This window comes from Cynocephalus volans, chromosome X, assembly GCF_027409185.1.
Source record: "Cynocephalus volans isolate mCynVol1 chromosome X, mCynVol1.pri, whole genome shotgun sequence".
Taxonomy (NCBI): Eukaryota; Metazoa; Chordata; class Mammalia; order Dermoptera; family Cynocephalidae; genus Cynocephalus; species Cynocephalus volans.
Window position 1 is genome coordinate 146,741,746 of NC_084478.1, and position 10,853 is coordinate 146,752,598.

Genomic DNA, 10,853 nt, shown 5'->3' on the forward strand with positions numbered 1-10,853 from the left:
GTATCAGTACTCATTCTTTTCCATTGCTGAATAATATTCCTTTGTATGGGTATATAGTACTACATTTTATTTTATCCATTCATTTAGTTGATAGGCATTTAGGTTGTTTCCACTATTTGTTCCTTATTTCTTGTACTTGAAATGTCCTTACTCCCTCCCTTCTTATCCCATGTTTAATTCCTTTAAGACCCAGCTCAAAAGTCACCTCCACAAAGCTTTCCTTTTTTTTTTTTTTTTTTTTAAAAGATGACCGGTAAGGGGATCTCAACCCTTGGCTTGGTGTTGTCAGCACCACGCTCAGCCAGTGAGCAAACCGGCCATTCCTATATAGGATCCGAACCCGTGGCCTTGGTGTTATCAGCACCGCACTCTACCGAGTGAGCCACGGGCCGGCCCTTGCACAAAGCTTTCCTTGATGCTCCTTCCCTCCTCAACTCACTTGGACCTTTGCTTTTAATTTTAATTGTGAAATATTTTGAACTCTCAGTACCCACATATCCACCACAAAACATTAGCATTTTACCACATTTGCTTCAAATCTCATTTTTTAAAAGAAATTAAACATTATAATACAGCTAAAGCCCCATTTCTTCACTTCCTTTCAGTCCCAGAATTTAGTTCCAGAAATATTGGAGTTCATCAGAATTCTGCCTACCACAAACCAGAAATCTGCATTTTCCACAGGTCTCCAGCCCTGATGTTTCTGATGGCTTGCACAGCTTTATACCATTTTTAGAGTATTTTCATTGAAGAGCATTAGGGTTATGGTTTAGAAAATATTTTCATTATTGGAGTTGGATTTGTTTTGAATGTCCTACTTTTTAACTGAACAGATGAGATTCATTTTCATGTAAAGTCATTTTATTTTTTTATTTTTTATTTTGGCAGCTGGCTGGTATGGGGATCCAAACCCTTGACCTTGGTGTTATTACCACCACACTCAACCCAATGAGCTAACCGGCCAGCCCTAAAGTCATTTTACGTAGTAAAACCTTATTAATGTGGATATTTTTAAAGATGGTGTAAGGCAGTGTTTCTCAAAGTGTGGTCTTGTTAAACACCTGTATCAGTGACAGGGGGGAGAGAATCCCTATCTTGAATTTATGAAAAAAAATCTAAAATGCCTTTTATAAAAAAGGGCAGCATCATAACTCTCTAATAAAATGGTCGTGTGTATACTTGCATGTGTATGTTTAAATTTGCCTACAAAATCCAGTCGTGGGGACTGGCATTCCTACTGCTTGCTGAGGGCCAGATAATTTACAGATTCCAGAATATCTCAGTGTGTGAATTTTTGGTGAGATTTACTGCACTAGAAAAAAATGACAGTATTTCAGTTATACATGGAGCTTTTGGCATTTTGTGTTTATATAGTAACTCTGAATTTAAAGCTGTGCTGGTTTTATTTACCATTTAAATGTCTTTTCTTTTTAAAAGGATATAATTGACACTGGCAAAACAATGCAAACCTTGCTTTCCTTGGTCAGGCAGTATCATCCAAAGATGGTCAAGGTCGCAAGGTAGGTACAACATTTTGACGGATATTTTTTTCATTAGAAGGAGGATTAAGTGGTTGCTTCTTTGTCAGGATAAATGTTCTCAACTGTCATTTTATCTTCAAAAACTAATGTAATCTTAAAATTCAGGAAATATCCTTTGTAAATAATTTTGTTGTGTTTTAATAAAGCCCTTTGTTATAGTCGCCTCCTTGCCTAATATTATTTACATTTGGTTTTTGAGCATGCTGATTGTATCAACTTGTCCTGAGCAGCATGACAGGATTTTGGGCCTCCTTGCAAAATTGAGACCAAGGATCCCAAAAGGGAGGTGAAGAAGTAGTACGGAGGGGTGGGCCCTGAAGATGTGGAGCTTCTAGAATTGAATGATGTACGTTGCATCTTGTTTTGTGTCCACATTAAAATTTTACAATGCCTGCTTCCTTTTTTCTAAGCCAGCCTCATTGCTTGGCCATATCTATGCTGTTTGGCTTTTGCTTTTAGAGTTCTACCTGTGTTTTTTCTTAATTATAGCTTCATCTCCAAATAACTCTGGGGTAGCATTATTATTCCTACTTTACAGATAAGGATACTGAGGCGTAGGGAATTGCCCAAAGGCACAGAACTAGTAATCTATAGAGATGAGATTTGAACCCAGGGAACTTGGCTCAGAGTTCATGCTTTAACTACATTAAGTTTTTAGTAGAGTAACATCCCAGGTTTTTTGTGATTTTCTTTTTTTGTTTGTTACAGTTTCATTTTTCATTTTTAAGTCTTTGACCAATCTGCAATTTTTGTGTAGGGGTCAAGTAGTGATCTAACTTTTTTTTCCCTAAATGATTAACTGTTTTTCATAAACCCTTTTTAAAGAATCAAAGTATCTGTAGAGCATCTTTGAATCAGAGTAAGCCTACAAATGAATCACATGGCAACAGTTTGTCCTTATGGGCTTTTCTGATAGGTAGTGCAAGTGTATGTCAGTGAGTTTTTCCTTTAAATGGATTTGGGACAGGCATGATGAGAACGTATAAATGATACATTATAGGGCACTAAGTTGTATCCTATAAACCATTCAGTGCACTTGCTTATTTCCTGCATAATCTTTAGGGTTTTAAATGTCAACCTACTGTGTGGCATAGAGTTTAGTACTCCAGATATTCTTTTGTAATTCTTTCCTGGTGTATACATTGGAATTGAGATGGACTGGCTCATGAGGGAGGTACTTTGTGTTGCTGTACGTATGACGTGCTCAAAGAATACTTAGATCATTTCTTAGTAATGCAGTTGGCCTAAATCAGTGTTTCTCAACTTTTTTTTCCTAATCTCTCCCCCGTCGTGAAATTTTAATATCATGGATATATTGTATATCTGTTTATGTCATGTATGTGTATTTGAGCTTTATGTATAAAAAGAATAAGTATAAAGCTTACTCTTTTTATTCAGTGCAGGGTTAAGAATGACTAAGTAAACTTTTAACTTCAATTAAAAATAAAAAGCTGTTAAGTGATAGAAATGTAAAATGGCATGGCCATTGTGGAAAACGGTTTGGCAGTTTCTTTAAAAACTAAACATGTAACTACCATAAGACCCCAGAAGTTGGCCATTTATCCCAGAGAAGTGAAAACTTATGTCTACACAAAAACCTGTATATGAATGTTCATAGCAATTTCATTAGTAATAGTCCCCAAATGGAAGCAACCAAAATGTCCTTCAGCAGGTGAATGGTTAAACCAACGGTGGTACACCCTATCGTGAGATACTATTCAACAATAAAAGGAACAAACTATTGATACACACAGCAGCCTAGATAAGCCTCAAGGGAATTGTGCCCATAAAAGCCAATCTCAAAAGGTTACATGCTGTATGATTCCATTTATACAGCCTTCTTGAAATGATGAAATTCTAGAAGTGGAGAAAAGATTAGTGGTGGCCAGAGGTTGAGGGGGAAAGAGGGAGCCTTGCTGAAGCAAAATATTTTGCTTGTGATGGGGATTACATGAATTCACATGTGATAAAATTGCACACAACTGTACACATATCGATGAGTGCATGGAAAACTGGTGAAATCTGGATAAGGCCAGTTCACCAATGTCAGTGTCTTGGCTGTGATAATCTACTATGGTTACGCAAGATGTTACCGTAGGAGGAAACTAGATAAAGGGCACATGTGACCTCCCTTGTGCTTTTTTTCTTTCTTTCTTTTTTTTTTAGCAACTCCCTATGAATCTGTATTTTAAAATAAAAAAAAATTTGAAAAAGCTATTAACATTTAACTTAACTTTATAATTGTATTTGCTGAGTCACTTTTAATAAACTTGCTTACTTAGGTAAATTGTAATGTATTAAATAACATGTAAATTAGCAATTTATATAAATATCTAATAATAGCAATGTAATAATCAATTTTTTAATTATTTTCTTTATTATTTATTTCTTTTTAAAAATTTATCAATCTATAATGTAGTTGATTTTCATGTCTCTTTACCCCCACCCTCTCCCCCCTCCCCCCATCAACATCATACCTGTTCACTTGTCTTAACAAGTTCAAGGAATTATTGTGATTGTTGTGTCTCCCTCCCGTTTGTCTGTTTGTATATTTATTTATTTTTATTAGCTCCCACAAATAAGTGAGAACAAGTGGTATTTCTCTTTCTATGCCTGGCTTATTTCACTTAATATTTTTCTCTAAGTCCGTCCATGTTGCTGCAAATGCTAGTATTTCATTTTTTTTTTATAGCAGAATAGTATACCTTTGTGTAGATATACCAGTTTCTTTATCCACTCATCCGATGACAGGCATTTAGCTGGTTCCAACTCTTGGCTATTGTAAATAGCGCTGCAATAAACATGGGAGTACAGGTATCCCTTTGACATGATGATTTCCATTCCTCTGGGTATATACTCAGCAGTGGAATAGCGGGGTCATATGGTAGGTCTGTCTGTAATTGAGGATCCTCTACACCATTTTCCATAAAGGCTGCACCATTTTGCAATCCCACCAACAGTGTATGAGAGTTTCTTTTTCTCCGCATCCTCACCAGCATTTATCATTCTCAGTCTTTTGGATATTAGCCATCCTGACTGGAGTGAGATGGTATCTCAGAGTGGTTTAGATTTGCGTTTCCTGAGTGCTGAGTGATGTTGAGCATTTTTTCACGTGTCTGTTGGCCATTTGTATATCTTCCTTTGAGAAATGCCTATTCAGCTCCTTTACCCATTTTTTAATTGGGTTACTTGTTTTTTTGCTGTGAAGTTGTTTGAGTTTCTTGTATATTCTGGATATTAATCCTTTGTCAGATGTATATTTTGCAATTATTTTCTCCCACTCTGTTGGTTGTCTTTTCATTCATTATTTACTTTATTATTATTATTATTATCATTATCATTATCATCATTATCATTATTCTCTTTTTCTGGTGGCTGGCTGGTATGGGGATCCAAACTCGTGATCTAGGTGTTACCAGCACCATGCTCTAAGTAAGCTAAACTGAAAGTTTTTTTTTTTTTTTTTAAGTAACCATTTACTATCTTAAGCAATTTTTTCTTAAAGCCATTTATAACTGTTATGTTTCCAGCAAGAGACAAAAATTGAAAATTTGATTTCTTAAAAGTTAACTTCTAGGGCTGACCCCGTGGCGCACTCGGGAGAGTTCGGCGCTGAGAGCGCTGCAGCGCTCCCGCCGCGGGTTCGGATCCTAGATAGGGATGGCCTGTGCGCTCGGTGCGGCCGGTCACAAAAAAAAAAAAAAAAAAGTTAACTTCTAGATATTCATTGAGATTTGGTTGACATTTTTTCTTTCCAATACTTGACATAATTAATGATGGGGCAGATAACGTTTGTGGAATTAAATAATAAAATTCAGACCGAGGATCAAAAAACAAACAACATCCACAAGGCAGTCAACAAGTGTCCACAGTCTACCTCTCACAACAACTTCACGATGGAGCAGTCTGTGAGAGAAAGTCCTCCAGTCACAGCCATCCATTTGCCATAGTTTTGTGGCACTGATCTGGCATATATTTCACATATCTTCCATGAACTCAATGTCAGTGCTGCTCTTATGATACCCAAGAGAGCCTGAGGAAAGAAATTAAATACTAAGGAATAAAATTTTGTCAGGAAGAGTTTTGGAGGGTCACAAATTATTGTAATGTCTAAGATCTCTGCCCTCCCTGCCAAGAATTAGTTTGTTCTTCCTTGGAGGTGATGTCACCTCTGTTGAGAATGCACGACCTAAGTGACTTCTAAGGCTTCTCCCACCCATTTCGTTTTCAGGTTCTAGGCAGAGCGAGAAAGGCATGGGGTTGGGATTTCAGTCTGGCATTTCTCTCCCACTTACTTGAGAAACTGTCCCATACTTAATCTCTCAGAACATGTTTACTCATCTCTAAATGGGGGTGATTGTTATATCTTGTTCTCATGGAAAACTATAAGATTCAAGGATGTAATGGATTTGAAAAACCTTGTAAACTGAAAGCACTGTTTCAGCGTTGGTTGTAATACTGTGATGGATTTCATTGTGAGCAGCTGCTTAATTGTGCCTTTAAGAATGTAGGAAGCATAGTAAGATTTTCAGCATGTTATATGTACCTGGTTCTGGAAATGATTATCCTTTTTATGGAGATATGAGTTATATACCATAGAATTTTAAAGTTGTACAGTCAGTGGTACTATATTCAGAGTTGTGCATCCATCACCACTGTCTAATTGTAGAACTTTTTCATCACCCCAAAAGAAACCTTGCACCCATTATCAGTCATTCCCCCTTCTTCCAGCCCCTGGCAGCCACTAATCTACTTTCTACGGAAAGTCTGTATGGATTTGCTTATTCTAGACATTTCATATAAATGGATTCAAGCAATATGTGGTCCTGTGTATGTAACTTCTTTTACTTACCATAATGTTTTCAAGGATCATCCATGTTGTTGTGTGTATCGGTGCTTAATTCCTTGTTATGGCTGAACGATATTCTGTTGTACGAGTATACCACGTTTGGTTTGTTCATTCATCTGTTGATGGACGTTTGGGTTTTTACTTCTTCGGTCTTATGAAGAATGTTGATATGAACATTTACGTACAAATTTTAGTTCAAGTACCTGTTTTTGGTTCTCTTTGGTCTGTAGTTGCTAGGGCGTATGGTAACTATGTTTAACATTTTGAGGAACTGTTGACTGTTATTGTGCCACTTTACATTTCCACCAGCAATGTACAAGGGTTCCGATATCTCCATATCCTTGACAATTGTCTTTTTTTTATTATAGCATCCTAGTAGATGTGATATCTCATTGTGGTTTTGATTTTATTTCTCTGACAACTAATGATGTTGAGCATCTTTTCATCTGCTTATTGGCTATTTGCATATATCTTCTTTGGAGTAGTTACGCATTTAATGTTGTGGAAGATGCTTCAGAGATCAACTGTAATCATTCCTTATAGATGGAGCTTTATTAAACATTCAGATCTCTAGGCATATGAGGTGCTGAGTTCCTCTGAACTCCTAGTACGGCTTGCACTGTGTTTAGTGATACCTTTTCTAGAGTGTTCCTGAGTTTAGGTAGAGGGAAGGATTTTTGCTCTAATTGGTTATTTCCTTTCTAAATGGAAATTGAAATCAAATACATCTATCTAATTACTGGAAGAGAATTGTGAGAGACTTGATCAGACGGTCCCTTGGAGCCTAAGGCATAGGCCAGTGGTTCTCAGCTTTGGCTACACATTGGAATCACCTGAGAGTTGTTTTTAAAAAAAAACTATGCCTGTTTCTCATCCCCAGGGATTCTGATGTAATTGGTCAGGAGTATGGCCTGGGTATCTCTGTTTGTTTGTTTGTTGTTAAAGCTCCCAGATGATTCTGATGTGCAGCCAAGGTTGAGAATCACTTTAGGCCCTTTCCAGTTCTTTAAATATATTTATCTAGTAAAGTGTGAAATCTTAAGTTTTATTGGGACTTCCCTTAACATATGTAAAGTCTTGCAAAGCCCCACTCTTACGGCTTTTTTTAATGGCTGAAAATTTTCAACAGGCAGCATTTGAGTTACAAAATTAGCTTTTGATAGAGTTGACCTACCATACCTGCAACGTTTGCTCTCAAAAATAAATAACGATTGCTTCAGCACACTAGTTATTTTTTAGCCTTAAGTTCTTCTTTGTAAGCCAGGTATTAAAAGTCCTGATGAAAGGTGATGCTCACCTCTCCCACGCCCTTTACAGCATCGGGATTGTATTTCCAGCGATTCTGGACCGAGAGCGCTCATCTTTTCATCTTTGCTTATTGCCACTCCCTACGCATTCATTCATCCTCCTGATTAGCTGCCCTTTGATGGACTCTTGGGTAGTCAGGGCGCAGCTCTCAGAACCATCCATCAGGTTCCAGAGGGTAATCAATTAAGGGCCTTCTCTGTCATATGAACTCATTGCTACCCCTTCACAGTAATCCCCATGGTTTAGCTGTCCCTTTCATAGTCTTTCTTTGGGTATGTTAAAGCTGACCATGAGAGGCTAAATGCAGATGAAACAGTGTTTGGAAACATTAATATTCATTTTTGTAATGCCCTGTAGTCTCTCCATACATCACATGTCACATTTTGTAATTAACAGCTTGCTGGTGAAAAGGACCCCTCGAAGTGTTGGATATAGGCCAGACTGTAAGTAAATCACTTTTTGCCAATCATTTAACTATCTTTAACCTAAAAAAGTTTTGTGTGAAATGGCTTAGAGTTATTTTAGAGAATACTTGTAGAAAAGGTACATTTGCAAGCATTAGATTTGAAAATGATGTTTTTTTATGTACCTAAATGACGAATTATGATTCTTTTTAGTTGTTGGATTTGAAATTCCAGACAAGTTTGTTGTAGGATATGCCCTTGACTATAATGAATACTTCAGGGATTTGAATGTAAGTAATGCTTCTTTTTCTCACTCTCATTTTTCAGAACCCACATAAAAATTTAGGAAAGAATTGTTTTCTCCTTCTAGCACCTCATAATTTGAACAGACTGATGGTTTCCATTAGTCACATAAAGCTGTAGTCAAGTACAGACATCCTAACTAGAACTTGGCCAGGCTAGGGCAACACTTCTTGCTGGCTGAAATAGTTGAACAGCTTTAATGTACAATAATTATCCCATTATTATTTCAGATGATAAATGTGGTCATAAGTAAGAAATAAATGATTGAGTTTAAGTCTTTTAATTCACTCTCCTTCGAATACCTACCTCCTACTCTGGAGGAGTCGTCCATGGATGTGTTAATGAGCATGGTTGGGGAAGATTTAGGAAGACTGCACCAACAGCACTATCTAAAGCAGGTTTTTTATTTCATCTTTTTCCACCACTTACGTTGGCCAGCACTTTGATATTCTTAAAATTCCCTACTTTATTTGTTTTTCAAAATTATATATTGAGACAAAAAACAAATCAAACTAATGGGACAAGACTACTCCTTTGTTTTCAAAAGACATGCTCCCCAAAACATAATAGTACTACTTCTGTTTGTTTATTAAGAACCCTGGCAGCATAGAACTTTTCTTATAAGATTTGCAAAATGCTCTTCTTGCCTTTCATTTCAGAATACACTTTTCTAATGTGAATTTCTGGATTTTTATTTTATAGCATGTTTGTGTCATTAGTGAAACCGGAAAAGCAAAATACAAAGCCTAAGATGAGAGTTCAAGCTGAGTTTGGAAACATCTGGAATACCATTGACATCGCCAGTAAAATTATCAAATGTTCTAGTTCTGTGGCCAAAGCTTTTTGCATGTACATTCTAAGAATTTATCTGCTTTGCTTTTTAGAAATGTCAGTTGCTGCATTCCTGAGCTCTTTATTTGCACTATGAGCCTGTAGACTATCAGTTCCCTTTGAATGGATTGTTGTTTAACTTGTCAATTAAATAATCTCTTAATCCACACCACTATTGAATGGAAAATATTGAAATTGTATCTGAAAGAAACATTTAAAGAGAAGATATATTAGTTTTTTAATCGGTATTTTAATTTTTATATATTCAGGAAAGAACGGAAGTGATTGAATATTGTTAATTATACCATCGTGTGTTTAGAAAAGTAAGAAGCAGTGAGTTTTCACGTAAGTGACAGCATCTAAGAGGTTTTGTTCTATTGAACAAACCTATGTCCTGGAGTTATTTTAGTAGTGTTTCAGTAGTGTTGACTGTGTTTTCCCATTTGTTCAGATTATTTCTGGTGAAACTTTGTCAAGGTTCCTTTTAAATGCAAATCAATAAATTCCAAAAAAAAAAATTTAATACTTTTTTGAATTCTTCAATGTAAAAATCCCTAAAATAAGGGTGTCTCTTTAAAAGAAAATATGCGTATCTATCATTTCTGCACAAATTAACTTAGTATAGTTTTCTTTTGGTTACTTTTTCCTTGTTTAAGTTTTAGTAGCTAGTTTAATTGTAATCTTTACCAAACACAGCAAATAATGATTATCTGGTAGAATGGTTTGGTGGAGCTAGCAGCATTCCTACCTACTTCAGAGACATTAAATTTCAGACACATGGTGCACTTTATTACATTTTACTATGCTAGAATAACATGGCTTTCTGTCAGAATTCTGTTAAATTGTTCAGTTGCAACCTCAGCTACATCTTGACAGATTATTTTCAGACATGTCCTTTTACATTCTTTGTGTCGATAATGCTTTATACCAAAGAACAACAACAAAACCTTTTGTTTTCTGGGAGCAGGAGAACAGGTTTAAATCAGAATTCTTAGTTGTTTCTCTGCTCCAGGTGAGGTATGAACTAACAACCTTGTGAGTCATCTAGCTATATTTATTCCTTAAAATTTTGCTTTAATTCCCAGCACCAAAGTAGGGAGCTTTAAATAATACTAAATAATAATTTGCTATAGTCCTAGAACTTTCTAGTTTAAAAAACATTTTCACTTGTTACCTCATTTGATATTCGTAATCCTGTAAAGTTGAGGAAGGTGTTACCACCTGAGTGCAATATCCAAATAACTCCCGAGTCCCCACCTCCCCTCAAAATGTCACTTTACAGAGGTCTACCCGGCTACCCTATTTAATACTGCATCCTGCCTCCCACTACTGAGCCCCCTTAATCTCCTCTTTTTTCATTTCCACTTACCACCTCCTAATAGGTTGAACTATATGAAATTATCATTTTTATAGGTAAAAAGTAGTTTGGCTATCTTAGTCCATTTTGTTTTGCTATAACAGAATACCACAGACCGGGTAACTTATAAGCAGTAGAAGTTTATTTGGCTCAATGTTCTAGAGGCTGGGAAGTCCAAGATTGAGGGGTGTATCTGGTCAGGCCCTTCTTGTTGCATCACGACATGGCAGAAGGCATGTGGTAAGAGAGCGTGCAGAAGA

General features: G+C 36.4%; 1 protein-coding gene across 1 annotated transcript in view; it reads left to right on the plus strand.

Moving 5' to 3' along the window:
* Window positions 1-9,720, plus strand: part of HPRT1 (hypoxanthine phosphoribosyltransferase 1) — a 28,516-nt gene extending 18,796 nt beyond the window's left edge. Inside the window, exons 6-9 of the mRNA XM_063083529.1 lie at window positions 1,438-1,520; window positions 8,095-8,141; window positions 8,316-8,392; window positions 9,108-9,720. Of these exons, the coding sequence (XP_062939599.1) occupies window positions 1,438-1,520; window positions 8,095-8,141; window positions 8,316-8,392; window positions 9,108-9,155 (255 nt within the window). The 3' untranslated portion in view covers window positions 9,156-9,720. The remainder of the gene's footprint in view (window positions 1-1,437; window positions 1,521-8,094; window positions 8,142-8,315; window positions 8,393-9,107) is intronic.
* Window positions 9,721-10,853: the final 1,133 nt, after the last annotated feature.